The following is a 19,468-nucleotide window of genomic DNA, read 5'->3' as shown; positions in this document are numbered from 1 at the left end:
AATGTTTTTATTTATTCCCGTGGAAGATAGAGCACTTTATATGACACTTTTTATTCACGACAAAACAAGAACAAATAAAGAAAATAATAGAAAATACGGCGCTGTCCGGTTCGAACCAACAGACTCTGACCCCTCCATAACACCACCTTAGACCACTGGCTTACGTAGCCCTGTCGACATAAGAATTGTATTAAATTTGACATATTTGACGTAAATTTATTTCCATCTGGCTTCCACCACTGCATAAAGATATTCATAAACGTGTTTTGGTAAGACATTATTAAACTTTCTTTCTATTGCATACTAATCTTGCGTTTTCATTTTTTTTCAATAACTTGTCTAGTATTTCTCATCATCATCTCCAGCAGTGTTTGGGTCTTCACGTTTAAAATATCATTATGTTAACCATTTTTTATCTACAAATTTTATTAGTGTTTGATTCACTTCGTTATGATAACGGTTCATATTCTTTCAAATTTCGGTAAGTGGAAGAACAAAATGCGTCGTACCTTCAATCTTAAAGCTTAAAGAACTTTCACACACAGTTTTGAGGTCTTCGTGTCAGTCTGTCAAGAGATAGTATGTCGAAGTCAGTCAATAATCTTTTTAAAGTCAATTTCATTACCAGGGATTTAAAAATTTAATGTTGTGAAGAAATAGTGTTTATCTCAGAAAAAAATTTAAAGTTAGTTTTTTATTTTGATTTTTTTTTTTATCCATGTAATGTAAGAACAGTAATGGTCAACATTAGAGAAACCACAACAAACTGCCAATCGTTCATGAAAGCCATAAATGAAGAATTACGAATACATACATGTATAACAAACAGTTACGTCTCATTCGTTCAAGTCAAAGATTGATATGTATCAAATGCAAGTTATAATGAAACGCTCTTTCGTTCTACAAAGCAAGGCATATCATTGGTTTGAAAAACCAACAGGCAAAAGAACTTTAGAAGAATTTCCTATCATATGATTTGCTTTCCCTCGGAAAGACCGAGGGAAGAGATTCCGTACGAAAATCGCAAGAAATTGGTCCTGGTTTGAAAGGTTATTATGTATCATGACTTTAGTAAATGCTTAGGCAATGTGTGGCTTCAACCTCGTTATGCTTGTTATATTTTTCATGCATGTTAGATGAACTATATAAAGCAGAACGTGGAGAGATGGAAAAGAAAAACTTCAAGCAAAAGATGAAAGTCATTTGAATCCAAAGACAAAAGCATACAGAAAAGAATACCACGTTTCAGTACCAAAAGGAAGGAAAAAAAGCTATAAGTATATGATTTACGCTGAAGAGATGGAGAAAGAAGAAGATAGAGATATGGTTATGTTGCATTTAGTCAGAAGAAACAACAAGAGCTTTTATGACCTGCCTAAGATTATTCAACATCTGACAGAAACTGGTTCTTATCGTGAAAACTTACCGATTTCAATGACACCGAATGAGCAAATAAAAGAAATTGTCAAAAATACTCTTCCTCAAACACACTATGACATCAAAGGTTGCACAATACTTACCTTCAAAGAAAGACTTCCATTACTGAAGGAAAAAATAACAGAATATTTCGACAAACTTCAAAAGAGGAAGAATGAAGTCACGAACAACATGTAACGAAGAAGTCACGACAACATTAACGAAGAGAGAATGAGGTGAAAAAAAACAGGTGATATCTCACTCTTCAACCAAAAATATATTTGGTTAAATAGCTTCAGGTCAATTTCTTCAACCATTTCACTTCCTTCGTCAATGTCAATTGTAAGCTTCTTCAACCTTTGGTAAGAACTTTTGATGACATCTTTTTTTTTTTGTTCGTTATTGTCTTCAGAGATGAAGGATAATATTTCACATTTATTTCACCTTTCTTATATTCTTTCTGTTCGGAAAGATTCATACATAAACTGAAGAAAGTCAATGTTGGAGTTCTTTATAACAGTATAATAGAGTATCTTTGACATTCACGAAGAAACCCTTTTGTTTCAAAACTACTGCTAACTCTTGTGAAGTATAACGTTTGCGTCAATGACGATAGCTAATGGTCTGACATACTGGACCAAACTTAGATTCTTTCACAAAACTTCTTGTTAAAGATAAACATTAACATTTGAAGCATTATTGAACTCATTCTTGATGGCAGTAGCGAGAGCATTGTAATGAAAGAACTTGCAATCTTGCATGTTGTTCATTAAAATAAAAATATTAAATTATTTTGAAAAATAACTTAAAAAATGTAATCTAATTTTCAAAAAATATTTTTTATCCGATAGAAAAGATGACAGAAAAAATTAACTTTTTACATAGCGCCAGACCCTTCTTGCCCACCATCCTTTTAAGCCACAATATATAGACATAGAACTAAATAGAGAAAGCGAAATTCTACAAACAGAAGAAAGCGAAATTCCACAAACATATAGAGACCTAGATAACGAAAATGGATATGCGCTATTCGGGTTAGATTGTCCTTATGAAATGTATGAAAAAAAGGCTTTATATGAAGAATATAGAAAATATTGTTATGAAAACGATATAAAGACCAAGCTCTAGAGAAAAAATTCTATGCTGGTATAAAACATCTTTTCAAAGTTCGGAATGGCAAATATAGAAAGAAATAATTTTTCTTAAGTTTATTTTTTTCAAAAAATATTTTTTTATTCCTACTAAAGATGTATCGGAAGTTGTCTAAGTTAGAACACTCGGAAATAAAACAACTTCTTACAGAAGCTAATATAGATGTTGCAAAGCATTACACAAACAAACAAAAGGCACTCGCTGACTTCATTAAAGACTATAATGGTGCAATAAGTTATGATAGAATTCATGAGTTCATAAAGCCGCAACGCGGCGAGGACGAAGTCCATGCAAGAGCATTTCCTTTAAATGACATTGCTATTGACTTATATCATAGACGTTCAGTACCTCATGAAGTAAGAAGAGAAATGTTTGACATAACAAATGCAAACGTTGGTCATACTCGTAAAGCTCTTTCGCATGATGTTCGTCAAGAAATGTTTGACATAACAAATGCAAACGTTGGTGAAACACGAAAGAGAGATGACACACTGAAACAACAGAGAAGAGAGATGTTTAAAAGTGCTATAGAACAAGTTCGCAAAGCTAACGATGTCATTCGTTCCATTGACGACAAACCAAAAGAAGGTGAGAGATGGTTAAAGAAAGATGAAGAGAATAGGAAGAGAAATGTGAAGTCAGGCAATAGACTCATTGACTTTAAACATCGAAGCTTTAGATGAACCAAACAGAGCTACTTACACAAACATTTCGGTAAGGTTTTCATGAGACTCTTAGAGAAAAATTAAAATAAACTCACAACAGAGATGGATGGTATGTTATAAACTTGGTGGAAAGTATGAATGTTCTACGTTAAACCTCACATAATATTGGAACATTACTACATCAGCTCTGTGAAGGAGAACTTTATATCAGAGATAGAAGCAAATGCTGCAGGTATTGTTGAAATGCACTATGACTTCTTCTTGACAAACAATAAAGAATCTTACCGAAATAAAGATGTATGATTAACAGAATATGAAGGCTTAACGATGTCAGATGTAAAGAAAGGCAAACCAAAAAAGAGACCATATAGAGATGAAAGCACACTGACAAATGACCAGAAAGCCATTTTGGAAGCTCTTAAGCAAACAGGAAACCCAGCACTTATAGAAAGCTTTTGGGAAGATAATGGTGAAAAGAAGTTTTATAAGAAGAGAAGCGGTCAGTTTGGAAGTATCTTTGCACATTACCTATAAATCTTGAACGCTACCAAATCTTCAATGAACTGAACAAAAGAACTGCAACACTTATGACAGAGGACAATTGTTTCGTTTATGCTTGCATTCAGGCTGGAGTAAATGAAGAAACTATTGACCACATGAGAGAAGTCTCTCGTGTTAGAGACTTTCCTCAAAGTAAAGTACAAGAAATTTCTGACGCAAACAGGTATAGCATTTAATGTTACCATTGGTTACTTCAATGACTCAAGACATAATGAAATAAAGAGATATATACCAAAAGAATGCGAAACTGTTAGAACTATTGACTTACTTCTTTTGTGAAGACCACTACATGCTAAATGAAAGATTACCAATGACAACATACTTCATTCGAAACTATATAGAAATCTGAAGGAGTGTGGTGGAATGAACATTGAGAAAACAGATGAAGATTTATACAAAGAGAGAAGATAAATATGTAGTTCGTTATGATAGAACAACAACCGCTATGGGATGTTTATGAAAACATTGTGGGAGTGCAAATATTTCGAACCTATTTCTTATGGAGAACTTTTCACATATACTACTGACTTATATAACAGAACCTTGCACCATTTAAAGATTTGACATATGCTCCAAAGTATTGTGTACAACTGAAGAAGAAAGCAGAGTCAAAAGAAGTAAATAAAGCTAAATGTAAATTCATACCTGAGCACGTTTTCTTTGCTGACTTTGAGTGTAGCACAGACGGCTTTCATTAAGCTTTTAACATCTGTTATGACAGTGAAGATGGTTCAGTGAGTGAAAGCATTTGGGGTCAAAACTGTGCAACAGAATTTTGGAAAGACTTCCTGACAAGAGTTTAATATATTTTCACAACCTCAGTTATGACATAAACTTCATCTTAAGACACATGACAGAAGTGAAAGGAACTCCCATCATTAAAGGTTCACGAACAATGCAAATAACTGGCTTATATAAAGGACGGGCAATTATTATAAAAGACTCTTACAGTGTTATAAATAAGAAGCTTAAACTATTTCCTGCTATGTTTAACTTACAAACAGGACCGAAAGAAGTATTTCCATATAACTACTACAGCAGTGTTTTGTTAGCAAATGACAACAGAACTGGTGTCATTTCTGAAGCATGTAAGTTTATCCATGATGCAGATACATTTATGAAGAACATAAGATTCCATCAAAGGTTGCAGAATAGATGAAAACCACTTCGACTTAGAAAAATATAGCACGTTTTACTGCAAACAAGATGTAAGAATTTTAAGAGAAGGTTTTGTAAAGTTCCGCAATGACATATTGAAAGAGTTTGATTTAAACGTTTATGACTACGTTAGTATTTGTCTTATTGCTAACAAATTGTTTGAGAACAGAGTATACTTCCCGAATGGAAATCTTTATGACCTCTCAAATAAACCAGAGAATTTATTTCGAGATGCATTCAAGGTGGAAGATGTATGTTGTCAGATAACATGAAACAAAAGAGCAAAAAGAAACTCATTGCTGACTTCGACACTGTTTCATTATATCCTTCAGCTATAGCAAGACTTTATACTTTAGAAGGTATTCCAAAAGTATTGAAGGATGAGATGTTTAAGCACAGAGTATCATGAGACATTTATTCGATTGACGACCAAAAGGACCCATTGGTGAAAAAGTTTATGTCTGGCTTCTTTGTTCTCATTAAGATAACAGAGATTGGTATACCCAGACACTTTCATTTAATAGTTTGCGACCTGAACTAAATCCAGAACTTAAACCGTTCCAAGAAGTTCAAACACTTGCTGTCTCATGTATGTTGACCATATAACATTACAAGACCTCATAAAATATCAAGGTGTCAAATGTGAAGTGTTGCAAGGATACTATTACGATGGAAACAGAGATATGAGAATAAGAGATGAAGTAAAGAAGTTGTTTGAGTTAAGGTTAAAGTATAAGAAAGAAGGAAAACCCCTTACAAGAAATTATAAAACTCATTCTGAACAGCATTTATGGCAAAACTATTCTATCTCCTATTGAGTCAAAAATAACCATAGTAAATGACAAAGATGCTATAAGATATGCTATAAGAAATTACAACCATATAGTGAAGTTCGAAGGTTTGGATGGTTCAGATAAAACTATTTTCAAGCTAACGAAAAGCATTGCAGACACTTTAACTTCTGTCCACTTGGTGTTAATATTCTGTCTATGTCAAAACGTATTATGAATGAAGTATTCTGTACTGCTGAAGATCATGGACTTCAAATATTTTACCAGGATACCGACAGTATGCACTTATATAATGAAGACATCCCAAAGCTTGCAGCAGAGTTTAAGAAAGAGATATGGTCGCGAACTATAGGAAAGAACCTTGGTCAATTTCATAGCGACTTTGCAGAAATAACACCTGGAAAAAAAGTTAGCTTATAAAAGTATTTTCTGTGGAAAGAAGACCTACATAGACTTACTCACTAACGATTTAAATGAAGTTGCATTTCACTGCAGAATGAAAGGCGTGAAGCAAGATGTTATTGCTTTAACCGCTAATGAAATGTTTCCTGAAGCTATACAATGCTATTACAATGAAGATAAGAACATTCACATACCTGTTGGAACATATGACAAAGACTCTGAGTTCAGTTTAATGAAACTTTACAAAGCACTTATGACGGTCAAGAGATTGCATTCGACTTATGTAAGTCATGTCAACCTTGCTTTGCTGAAAAGTTCAACTTTTCAATAACGACTTAAACAAGCTTTATTCGTAAGTTGAAGTTTGAGGTCATGGGCTCGCCCTTGCCGCTAGCGGCTTATTTTTTCAGCAATGAGGTCATTCGTGATAAAAATAAAGCTAGCGTAGATTTTACAATACTTGCGATGGTAGAGTTTAAGAGTTGTGCTTCAATGTAGAGACAGTCCTTATGGTCTGGAGGTAAGAACACTGGACATTTATGGTCATGAGGTGGAGAACATGTCTATCCAAAACTCACGATTGAAGCCAGTTAATTTATAGTATTTAGGGTTAGGAAGTGGTGAAGTTCTTGTATGACCAATGAACTCATTTTCAACTCCCTTACTTAAGTTTGAATATAATATAGCTTGCTTTCTATCCAAATGCCAGGTGTTACAATCTTTGAAAATTCATTTTTCCTCGGAAGCATTGCATCATAATTGAAAACATTCTTAAAATCATCACTTGGTTCAGAGATTTGAAACCTTATACGTAATGGATTTTTTTTTCTTCTTTTAGCGACTTCATTGAATGTGAAATACAATGAATGACAGTCATGAGTTCCATCTTCATTTTCATTAAATTCATAATGAAAGTCTATAAGTTGTGCTGACTACCTTCTTCTTTCAGTTGTGCAAGAAACTCACGTTAAAGGCTGTAAAGTTTGTACTTCAATGTTGAACTTTTTCTCGAACATCTCATTAAATGAAATCATACATTGCAACAATGTTGTATCGTCTTTAAAGTATTTGTATATGTGAATGTTTTGGGCGCTTTAAGACTGTTCGTCATTTTCTATCTCGACTTGAAGTATAAAGTCAACCTTTCTGAAAGCACGTGTTATATACATAGATGTTATGCAATGTACTTCTCTTCATTTATGTTCACAATCCAGTCTGTTGGAAACTTAAACGTTACTCTGTTCCCCTTTATTTTGACGTCAGGGTTTTCACTACTGAACGCAACAGATAAAGGTATTTGTCTATACATTTAGTTCGGATAAAAATAAACCATTTACTCTCCTCGCTTCCTCTCCTGCTTCTTCTTCTGCTTCTCTCTAGCTTTCTTGCCAGCAAACGTGGGTTCTTCTGTTCTCCAGCAGCTAATGCAGCAAGTTGTTTTTCACTAAGTTTCTCTTTGGTCTCTCTGGCTTTTGTTTTTGTTTTTGTTCCTTCAGTTCGGATAAAATTTTGCTCGCGAATTTCTTTCTTCAATGCTTCAACATCTATGACCCCTTGGGTCTTGTCCATATGACTTGTCTGAGTCATTTGACTGTAGATAAAAAACTAAATTAAAACTTTAACCGATGTAAAATGAGCTTGTCAAAATCAGAACGAGAGTCTATTATATTAAATGACGCCAGAGGAATACAACATCCTTTCTATTATGTAAGTCAGATAAAGATGGTAAAATATACGTAAGAAAAAGAAAGGTACCATTAGCGAATGCAGAGAGCGACAACATTAAGGTGCATGGCAAGGGTGAAGTCCACGAAGCCCATATAAAACCTTCTGTTCAAACTGGAAAATCAATAGAACAAGAAGAAAAGAAGCCAGATGTTATCTTTCAATAACGAACCAAGAGCTTATTGCAAAGTTCGTGAATTTCATTGAAAAGCAAACCGAGTCAAAGAACCCTGACCCACCAGTGAAAGAAGTCGAGACAAAAGAGAATGTACAGTCATTGAAAATGTCAAGAAACAACTTCCACACGAATGCAAGAAGAAGAGTGAGAATAATGAAGTAAATAGATATTTTTATCTGAAGTAAATACATGCAGAACGAACAGTTAAACGAATTTACTCCAGCAGAGCATATTCATCAGATTCGCTCATATTTCGATATCATAGACAATGCAGTTCAAATTGGTGACACTAATAGAAAATATTCTGACGCAAAGATTCCATCACAACCTGGAACTGCTAAAGATAACACATGGGTAACATTCAATCTCTCACCTCCTGGTGAAAATATGTTGGACCTTTACAATACATTCATTACGTATAAAATGAAGGTCAATTTATTGTAGATAAAGAAATTGGTTCAGGTTCCAATAAAACAAACCCACCAGGATTTTGGATTGGTTTCGATGACGCTTTCTATGCAGTTGCTGGATATCAAATCCTTGCAAATGGTCGTATCGTATATTCTCAAGACAACGCAAGAGAAGAAGCATATATAACTTCAAACTCACAAACTACCGAACAAATAAAGAAAGTAGATGTTTTTCAAAGACTCGACATGAAGATGTATGGAGTCATTCGGAACATGCAGAACAGGACAAATTGTTAGTGGTCCAATTACAGCAGGAAAATCATTTGATTTTAAGCTTCGTTTAAGAATTCCTGTTAGAAGATTCCTTCCATTAGAAGCTATTTCGATTTATTCCAGCTTTTGCAGGAAACATTCAGCTTAAAGTAAAGTTCAGTAGCGACGCCTTACAATGCACATCTATATCTGTAAATGATATCATTGCTTTCAATCCAACTCTTAAAGTTGCATTTGCTTCAGATTCAAATCCACCGACAAATAAATTTGTTCCATGGAATGAACCATTCACTATGATAACGAAGGCAGTAGAAGCTAGTGGAACAGTTACTATTACAACTGTAAACCCAGCAACTATTTCGAACAAAGATGGATTTTAATGAATGTTTCATTCATCCAAAGTCATTCTCTTTAGACCCTAACATTATTACAGAACTTGTAGAACATTATACAAACGAGGCTTTATGTTTTCCTGTTAAAGTTATGGATTGGATTCCTATGGACGGTTCATTCTCAAAGAATACAGATAGTTCAAGTGCAACATTTACAGCAGCTTATACGCCTATTAATGTTAAAAGTATTTTGGCACTATTTAGAAAGAAAGACAACTATTATGTTAATTTTGAGAACCCTAGTTTAAATATCTTTCAGCTTTCCATGGGAGCTTATGGAAATATGCCTGCAGAACCTGAAAAATCATATGGACCTGTATTTTATGAAATGGTTGCGAACGCTTGCAATACAAACAATGATATGATTGGATTAAGAAGATGTTATGAGGTCATTGGTGGATGATGGTAGTGTGGAACATAAATGGGATAGCTATGACAACACACATTTCTTATGTGGTTTTCCAACAGAAGTGGACTTTTGCTTCCAAAAGGTCAAACATCTACTGCTCCAATAACATACAAATTGTCTGTTAAAGGACCTATTGAACTAGCAACTGAAAAACGTACCAAAGCCACTTATTGGATTATGAGGGATTGTTGCTTTGCCAATACAGTAAGACAGTCAGGCATACCAATAATAAGACTTGACGACTATAACTTAGCTACGGACGACAGTGAGGAATAAAGGATGAACGTTTATTTTTAAAGCTTATAAATGAGTTCTTTCATCAAGCTCTCGTGAACCTTCACCATCTATGAAACAAACTTTACCAAACGATTATGGAGCACCTATTGAATATTTCTTACGAGCTGCACAATGGCAAAGAGCAGTCTCACCAAGGTTAGGTGTTCCACCAGCTCCTGTCAAAAATAGCATTTGGTCAAGTCCTTATATAAAATATGGTCTCCCACTAGGTTGCTAGCTACAGCAGGAGCAGTAATGATGTTGAAAAGAAACAAAGCAAATTGTTATAAATAATACTGAAGTAGCTGAATTTGAACAAAACTCCGACACCATCGCCAAAACCAACGTCAAAACCAACGCCTTCACAAACAACACCTTCAATGACTCCTGAACCTATGAAAGTACAAACTCCTGTTCAAAAGTCAACTCCAAAACCGACTCCAACATTTAAACCAGAACCTACTCCTCAAATAAATCGTAAAACTCCTGCGTTTCCTTACTGAAAAAATAATGTTATTTTTATTTTATTTGAACATTTTATTTAGAGTAAAATGACGACTAAAGTCACTGAAGCAATGAAACAAAATTTTTGGTAGAATACATTAAATCAGAGCGGTTCCAGAAGGTTTTTACGTTCATACTATGAAGGATGGTAGAGTTCAGTTTAGAAAGATAAAGCAACCATTAGATAGAGAAGGTATATTAAGGAAGATTAAACTTCATGAGGACAACATTGCTGAACTTAGGAAGAAGTTAGAAGAGTTGGAGAAAGGAAGAAGAGTTATAAAGTAATGAATTCAATAGGTGAAAAAAGAGGTGAAAAAAGAGGTGAGATTTCACCACTTCACCTAAATTTATTTTTGCGCTATGTTTTCATACGTGTGAGGTGGTGATATCATTAATTTTTAAGTTTATTTTTAAGTTTATTTTGGATGTAAATGACAGAACAAAAGCAACTCATTCGAATTCCACAGTATAACAAACATACATTTAAACATTTATTCTTCCTTCCTGAGCATAACATGTTCTTTCAAATACATCCGAGACCAGTTGACTTTTCATTGACTGTGTATAAAGATAGAAATAGTTATATCATTAAACCATACGATGACGAAGGTAAGTTATGTAAATTGTACGTTAAGAAGTTAGAGAAAGTTTATGGCTTCAAGTATGACTACAATAGGGTTAACACTGATGATGAAGATATTGAGGAAAATTTATGAGAACATTAGTGAAGTTGTTAGTGAGAACGATAGTGAGAACGTTTATTTTTACATTAGTGAGTTCGTTAGTGAAGTGAAGTGGTTGGCGGCTTTGTAAATATTTAAGGTTAAGTTAGTGTTGTCGTTTGTGTTGTAAAATACACGTTAACGGTTTTGTAAAGTGTCAAATTCACAAGTATTGCGTACTGAGGAACGCAGTGCCTCCATACCCAACATAACCATACTAACTAACGTGCTCAGGAATGAACTTGCACTTATTTTTATTTACTTCTTTTGACTCGGCTTTCTTCTTCAGTTGTACACAATACTTTGGAGCATATGTCAAATCTTTAAATGGTGCAAGGTTCTGTTTATATAAGTCAGTCGTATATGTGAAAAGTTCTCCATAAGAAATAGGTTCGAAATATTTGCACTCCCACAATGTTTTCATACATCCATAACGGTGTTGTTCTATCATAACGAACTACATATTTATCTTCTCTCTTTGTATAAATCTTCATTTGTTTCTCAATGTTCATTCCACCACACTCCTTCAAGATTCTATATAGTTGCGAATGAAATATGTTGTCATTGGTAATCTTTCATTTAGCATGTAGTGGTCTTCAACAAGAAGTAAGTCAATAGTTCGAACAGTTTCACATTCTTTTGGTATGTATCTCTTTATTTCATTATGTCTTGAGTCATTGAAGTAACCATGGTAACATTAAATGCTATACCTGTTGCGTCAGAAATTTCTTGTACTTTACTTTGAGGAAAGTCTCTAACACGAATGACTTCTCTCATGTGGTCAATAGTCTCTCATCTACTCCAGCCTGAATGCAAGCATAAACGAAACAATTGTCTTCTGTCATAAGTGCTGCAGTTCTTTTGTTCAATTCATTGAAGATTTGGTAGCGTTCAAGATTTATAGGTAATGTGCAAAGATACTTCCAGAACTGAACCGCTTCTCTTCTTATAAAACTTCTTTTCACCATTATCTTTCCAAAAGCTTTCTATAAGTGCTGGGTTTCCTGTTTGCTTAAGAGCTTCCAAAATGGCTTTCTGGTCATTTGTCAGTGTGCTTTCATCTCTATATGGTCTCTTTTTTGGTTTGCCTTTCTTTACATCTGACAATCGTTAAGCCTTTATATTCTGTTAAATCATACATCTTTATTTCAGTAAGATCTTTATGTTTGTCAAGAAGAAGTCATAGTGCATTTCAACAATACCTGCAGCATTTGCTTCTATCTCTGATATAAAGTTCTCCTTCAAGAGCTGATGTAGTAATGTTCCAATATTATTGAGGTTTAACGTAGAACATTCATACTTTCCACCAAGTTTATAACATACCATCCATCTCTGTTGTGAGTTTTTTTTTCTCTAAGAGTCTCATGAAAACCTACCGAAATGTTTGTGTAAGTAGTCTCTGTTTGGTTCATCTAAAGCTTCGATGTTAAAGTCAATGAGTCTATTGCCTGACTTCACATTTCTCTTCCTATTTCTCTTCATCTTTCTTTAACCATCTTCACCTTCTTTTGGTTTGTCGTCAATGGAACGAATGACATCGTTAGCTTTGCGAACTTGTCTTCTATAGCGCTCTTAAACATTCTTTCTGTTGTTTCAGTGTTCGTCTCTTCTTCTTGTTCACCAACGTTTGCATTTGTTATGTCAAACATTTCTCTTCTTACTTCATGAGGTACTGAACGTCTATGATATAAGTCAATAGCAACGTCATTTAAAGGAAATGCTCTTGCATGGACTTCGTCCTCGCGCGTTGCGGCTTTATGAACTCATGAATTCTATCATAACTTATTGCACCATTATAAGTCATTGAGGATGTCAGCGAGTGCTTTTTTGTTTGTTGCGTAATGCTTTGCAACATCTATATTAGCTTCTGTAAGAAGTTGTTTTATTTCCGAGTGTTCTAACTTAGACAACTTCCGATACATCTTTAGTAGGAAATAAAAAAATATTTTTTGAAAAAATAAACTTAGAAAAACAAAAGAGTTTCTTCGTGAATGTCAAAGATACTCATTATACTGTTATAAAGAACTCTAATATTGACTTCTTCAGTATTGCTTTAAATCTTTCCGAACAGAAAGAATATAAGAAGGGTGAAACAAATGTGAAATATTATCTTCATCTCTGAAGACAATAACGAACAAGATGTTATACAGAAATTCTTACCAAAGGTTGAAGAAGCTTCTATTGACATTGACGAAGGAAGTGAAATGGTTGAAGAAATTGACCCTGAAGCTATTTAAGCAAAATAATATTTTTTGGTTAGTCTTCATATCGATATTTTACAACAATTCCCCAATTGTATAAACTTTTCATACGCTTTTTCATAAGCTTTATATACCTTCAGAAATTTGCATAATCTTTAGAAGCATTTAGATATTGTTTAAATGCTTTGTATGTCTTCAGAAATTTTGCATAATCTTTTACATGTTGTTCGTTCTCTTCTTCTGTCATGAGTTCCGAATATTCTAAATTTATGTTCTTTCATATGAGATAAAATTTTATAAAAAAATAAAATTAGCTTAGATTTTTTTATTCTTCCTCTTTGAAGTTATCGAAATATTCTGTTATTTTTTCCTTCAGTAATGTTAAGTCTTCTTGAATGTAAGTATTGTGCAACCTTTGATGTCATAGTGTGTTTGAGGAAGAGTATTTTTGACAATTTCCTTTATTTGCTCATTCGGTGTCATTGAAATCGGTAAGTTTTCACGATAGAACCAGTTTCTGTCAGATTTATATATTTTAGCTAAGTCATAAAAGCTCTTGTTGTTTCTTCTGACTAAATGCAACATAACTATTTCTTTATCTTCTTCTTTCTCAAACTCTTCAGTATATATCATATACTTATACTCTTTCCTTTCCTTTTGGTACTGAACGCGGGTATTTCTTTTCTGTATGCTTTTGTCTTTGGATTCAATGACTTCATCTTTTGCATGATTTCTTTTCCATCTTCTCACGTTCTGCTTTATATAGTTCATCTAACATCATGAAAATATAACAAGCATAACGAGGTGAAGCCCACATTGCTACAGCATTTACTAAAAGTCTATGAACATAATAACCTTTCAAACCAGGAGCCAAATTCTTGCGATTTCGTACGGAATCTCTTCTCTCGGTTTTCCGAGGGAAGCAATCATTATGAGGAAATTCTTTCTAAAAGTTCTTTTGTCTGTTGGTTTTCAAACCAATGATATGTTGCTTTGTAGAACGAAGAGCATTCATTATACTTTGCATTTGGTACATGTCATCTTTGACCGAACGAATGAGGCGAATTTGTTTGTTATATTGTATGTATTTCGTATTCTTCATTATATTAGCTTCATGGACTATAACTGTTGTTGTGTTCTCTGATGTTGTCATTACTGTCTTTACATACAAAATAAAAAAATAAATAAAAATAAACTAACTTATTTTTCTGACTTTCACAAAAGACCAAAAATAAACGCTTTACATGTATTTTTCAGCAACTTCGTCAAATAATTTTATAAGCTTTATCTATCTCATCTACTTCAAACGTATCTTTACCTTTCGTGGGAGCACCATACATTTTCTCAAAAACTTCAAGCAGTTCTGTTTCAGCAGCTCTCATATCATTAACAAACACAACATTGACTCTATTGACTGTACTGTCATATCTTTGAGTTATATTATATGTCCTTCCTATCTTATATCTTTTTGTGTTGAAGTCCTTCTGGTTCTGAACGATATAAAGTAAGCCTTCACTGCAACGTTCTGAGTCGAATGAACCATATGTTATGAAGTTATATCCAACAACTGGGTCTAACCATAACAAAACTATTGGTATAAGAACTTTTGTCAATGAGATATTGCTGTAGTTCCAAGAATCTTACTGATATCATAAGCTCAGGATTCTTGTCAAAATTTTCTGAGTTGAAGCATTTCTAACCCAGTCGTTTGTTTTTCTTTCCAGATGGAGATATATGTCTGACAAAGAATATTTTTTGTATTTCTTTGAGTATCTTACGTTTAAATCACCTATTCTAACCACTTTGGTGTCATTGTCTATCTTTCTAACTGTTTCAAACTCAATGTTTGTCATTACTGTCTTTACATACAAAATAACTAATGAAATTCATTATTTTTGTGCTGAATTCAATAAAATAATGTTGAGGTGAAGAGGTGAGATCTCACCTGTTTTTTTCACTTGTTTTTTCACCTCTTTTTTCACAAGCGTTTTACATGAATTGTACGATGTATATTTGAAATCCTAAACAATTTCGTAGCTTCTATTTCTTCTTTTAGTACATCAAAAGTTTTAACAATGCCGAAGGTTTCTTTATATTTCTTCTTGACGTCAGACAGAAGGAAATCTTCTGCTGTTGGATAGTTTTTATTAAGAAATGTCAACATATCCATTTTTATCTTCTGCTGGCTTTCTGCTTCTTCTTTAAGTCTGCATAGTCGTTTCGCAATTCTTTCTATCTCTTTGACTGAGTAGTTATATTTTTTATTGCTGCTTTACATTTTGAACATTGCGGCATCGTTTTTTGCGTTATACATTGAAATAAAACAGCTAGAACAACTAAGGCGTCAATGGTTTTCTTTTAACTCAAAAGCTGCTGGTTTTATCTGTTCATTCCATACCTTACCTCTTCTATCTTTATCTCTTATCTGCCATACACATTTTGCAACTAATGAAACAAAGTTATCGTATGTCTTAAATTCTTCGGATTTGTAAAGGTCAGAAATATTTTTATAAACCATGTCGCAATCTTTGTCCATAACTTTATGGTTGCAATGAAAACCAAGGAATTCATTAATTTACTTTACGTATGAATTTCTTAATTTCTACTCTGAGTCAGTTGCTTTGACTTCAATTTCGTCGAATTCAGGAATAGTTAGTTTTTGCTGCTGAATTTCAGGTAGTTTAGGCAAATGGTCGATGAGGTCCTCCATTTCATAAAGATACTGTTCATTTGTTTCATCTTTCGCACTACAGTCTAAATTACTTGTTAAAAGTTCTTGCTTTATCTTCTGGATTTCTGTTTCAAAAGTATATGAAGAAGGAATAAAGCTTTTCATCTCTACCAACATTGACGTAGAATTCATGACTAGCGAGTTTGGTGCTGTAGTTGTTTGAATTGTTGTTGTGCCGATGAGTATATAAGAATTTCCGAAAAAGTGACACCCAAAAAGTGATACTTTCAATAGGGAGTAACACTTAAAAAGTGACAATTTAAAATTCACAATAAATAAAAATAATAAATTTTTTAGTCTATTAAATTATTCTTTTCTTTGAAATCCTCTAAAAATTCTTCGAAATGTTCTAAAATATAATCTGGAGAATTATAAACAAAAATTCATTAATTTCTAACATATACGTATCTAACAATTCATTTGGAATTTCAAACGATCTTAAATATGTATTGAATTTTGTATCTTCTCATTTATTTGAGAAAGTTTTTCTTCAGCATTTTCCAATAAAAATCTTAATGGATTCAAATTGGCTTCTTGATTCTGAACAAAATTTAATACTTAGTATAAACGTGATTGAACTTCTCTTTTCAATTTGTTTTATAATCTGTCAATCGAGGCTCGCAAATTCTAATTGAAGGAATAAAACCTGTTTGAAGTAAAATCGTTTTTAATACGATAAAAGTAATTGGGTGCAACTTCTTCTAAAGATTTTTGACAAAAACATCAATTCTTTGATTTTTAACGCAGCCAAATCGTGATATTTTATCTTTTTAAATAAAGATTCAGAAACGTTATTCACAAACGGTTAATTCATTTGGTCTGGCAGCGGCTATCCACATCATAGCCAACAATTCCTTATACAAAATTCAAAAACTTGGGTGCAATCAGAACTGATTGCACCCAAGTTTTTGAACTTTCTTGAGGGAATTAAAGGGTGAGAGATTTATAGTCTATCTATATATCTCCCACCCTCTAATTCCCTCCCTGACAGCGGGAAATTTTGTCTGAATGTTAAACTATTCAGACAAGTTTCCCACTGTTGCGAAGGAATTGTTGGCTATGATGTACTGATCATGAATCAGTACATCATAGCCACAATTCCTTATATAAAAGTTCAAAAACTTGGGTGCAATCAGAACTGATTGCACCCAAGTTTTTGAACTTTCTTGAGGGAATGGAAGAGTAAGAGGTATACATTATGATATATACCTCTTACCCTTCCATTCCCTCTCTGACAGCGGAAAAACTTTGTCTGAATGTTAAACTATTCAGACAAAGTTTCCCGCTGTCAGCGAAAGAATTGTTCCATCTGGTGCATAGAGTGTGAATCTATGCACCAAATGGAGCAAGTCCCTCGCGAAATTGCCAAAACTTGCGTCGCATTTCAAAGATTGCGACCAAATTTTGGCGATTTCTAGTAGAGATGGAGTATTTTGAGTCACTGACCTATATGCAGTGGCTCAAGGAGCTCCATCTCTACTTTGAAGCAAGGAAACTTTCCTCGAAATTTTGATAATTTGAAGAAAGTTTTCAAGCAATTAACAAAAGGATTACTCGCTATGAGGTAAAAATTCTAGATTTTCACCTCATAGCGAGGCTTCCCTTTCATTGCTTGAAAACTTTCCCCAGCTTCAAAATGGGGAAAGGGCTGTAAAGTCGACTCCGATACCAGCAGGTACCAGAGTATTTAAAAGAGAAGCCCTCGTACGAGTTTCTATGAAGACCTTCTCATTCAAGAAGATCTTAATAGAAAATCGTACGAGGGCATTGGAAACTCGCGTCTGGTACATGTTGGTACCAGAGTGTTTGAGATTTGAAGACTCTGGTACTAACATGTACCAGAATTTATGATGAATTTAAGATGGACCATTATAAAATGGTAGCGGTTTGTTTCAAAAAATTTTAGATGAGATTTGCATAGATATAGATTATATGATTTATACATATGAAAAATAATATATAAAAATATAATTTTGAGATAATTATGTAAATAATATTTTAAATATTTGAATTTGAGGTATAATTTTATAGTAAAATATATTATAATAGGGCTGTACAAGATTTAAAAAAACATTGCCGGGTTACCGTAGAGGCCTAAAAAAATCGCGCCTCGGCGGCAAGCCGCCTCGGCATTAAGAATGCGCATCTAAATTTTTATATGTCCTTCTTTCTTTTATTTTTCCCTTCCCTTCCTTTTCTTTTTCTTTTTTTCCCTCCTCTTGCTCTCATTTACCTTTTTTTCCTTTTCTCATCATTTTTCAAAATTTAAAATTTTTATCAAAAATCTTGCCTATAAAAGCAGATTATGGAACCTTTTAATGCCTCTTAATCAATATTATACAGCATAAAGCATATTAAATGAAAGTAATTACGTATAAATTTATTTTATTATCTTATTTATTAATTCTTTAGCATGTATTGTTTAATATTAACTTTTCTGTACATTAAATATGATATCTCCAAAGTATGAATGCCTTGTAACGAAACGAAAACTTAATTTTATGTTGAATATTTGTCACAAACATTAGATTATTAAAATATATGTTGGATATCCCTTAGTATGAGACTTCATGACTCTTGTTGTCTAACGTGAGCTTTGGATTGCAAGCTTGCTACAGCACATAAGTATTCTGTGGTTAAAAAAACCACATGAGCTTTAAAAACGATAAAACCAAAAATAATTGTTATAATTTAAATGAAGAAGTAATTTAAAACGATTTTATTTATGAACAAATTTTATATATTTTTTTGGATCAAATCCATTTTAATAGAATTTATATACTATTCATCTATTAGTAAACACTACCGTATATTATTTTTTAAGCTATCTTATTTTTTGAACTTTTATTCAAACCTTTGGTCGCAAGAAGAATTGCATGATAAATAAAAACATTTAATCAAAGTCAATTTTATTTTTCATATTCAAATGGACTGAGTGTTAACATTTAACATTTTTTGCTAATTGTCGTCAAAAATTAGGCGTAAAGCAAAAATTGATATTTCATATGGTTTTATGATAGATAAGCATTATATTCCCACTCATTATATTCGTAAATTTTGAGGTTTATCCTTCGCTTTTAAGATCATTGAATTTGATTTTTATATAAAATAGTTATATATTAGAAAATAATATGAGTTTATGTGATATTATTTTTCAGAAGATTTCATTCTATATGCCTATGAAAAGTACTCTCAAAACTAACCTTTTCCTAATTATAATTAAATCTAGAATATTGTATTATGCTTAGTATTATTTCATTTTTCTCATTCAATTTAGAATTTACAAATGTCAAAAAATTGAGAGCTGTCACTTTTGATGAATTTCTGTTTATTACAGCATTGTTATTAATAATGAAAAATAAAGCTTATTTCAATGAAAATTGTTCTGCAAATTTATTTCACTTTTGACCTCACTTTTTCCGTAATTCAATTTTTTACTTTTAATATTTTAGATCTTCATAATATCATTTGAAAAATTAACCATATAAAAAAATCAAGT

General features: G+C 32.9%; 2 pseudogenes across 2 annotated transcripts, besides 8 other annotated features; both read left to right on the top strand.

Annotated features, from left to right (window-relative positions):
* Positions 1-11,260: part of a mobile genetic element that runs on past the window's edge.
* Positions 2,664-3,287, top strand: TVAGG3_0006960 (annotated as a pseudogene). The gene has a single exon. A coding segment is annotated over exon 1 (624 nt).
* Positions 10,130-10,308, top strand: TVAGG3_0006950 (annotated as a pseudogene). The gene has a single exon. A coding segment is annotated over exon 1 (179 nt).
* Positions 10,586-11,260: a terminal%2Cinverted (terminal inverted repeat of Maverick-1C transposon ID:TVAGG3_0006940).
* Positions 11,261-14,391: a mobile genetic element.
* A 1,758-nt stretch (positions 14,392-16,149) lies between these two features.
* Positions 16,150-16,179: a terminal%2Cinverted (terminal inverted repeat of TvMULE3 transposon ID:TVAGG3_0006920).
* Positions 16,150-18,015: a mobile genetic element.
* Positions 18,016-18,207: a mobile genetic element.
* Positions 18,208-19,266: 1,059 nt separating this feature from the next.
* Positions 19,267-19,303: a mobile genetic element.
* Positions 19,267-19,303: a terminal%2Cinverted (terminal inverted repeat of Banshee-A3 transposon ID:TVAGG3_0006900).
* Positions 19,304-19,468: the final 165 nt, after the last annotated feature.

This window comes from Trichomonas vaginalis, chromosome IV, assembly GCF_026262505.1.
Source record: "Trichomonas vaginalis G3 chromosome IV, whole genome shotgun sequence".
In the NCBI taxonomy this organism is placed as follows: domain Eukaryota; phylum Parabasalia; order Trichomonadida; family Trichomonadidae; genus Trichomonas; species Trichomonas vaginalis.
Note: the sequence above shows the minus strand (reverse complement) of the source record. Positions and strands in the feature narration are given on the sequence as shown.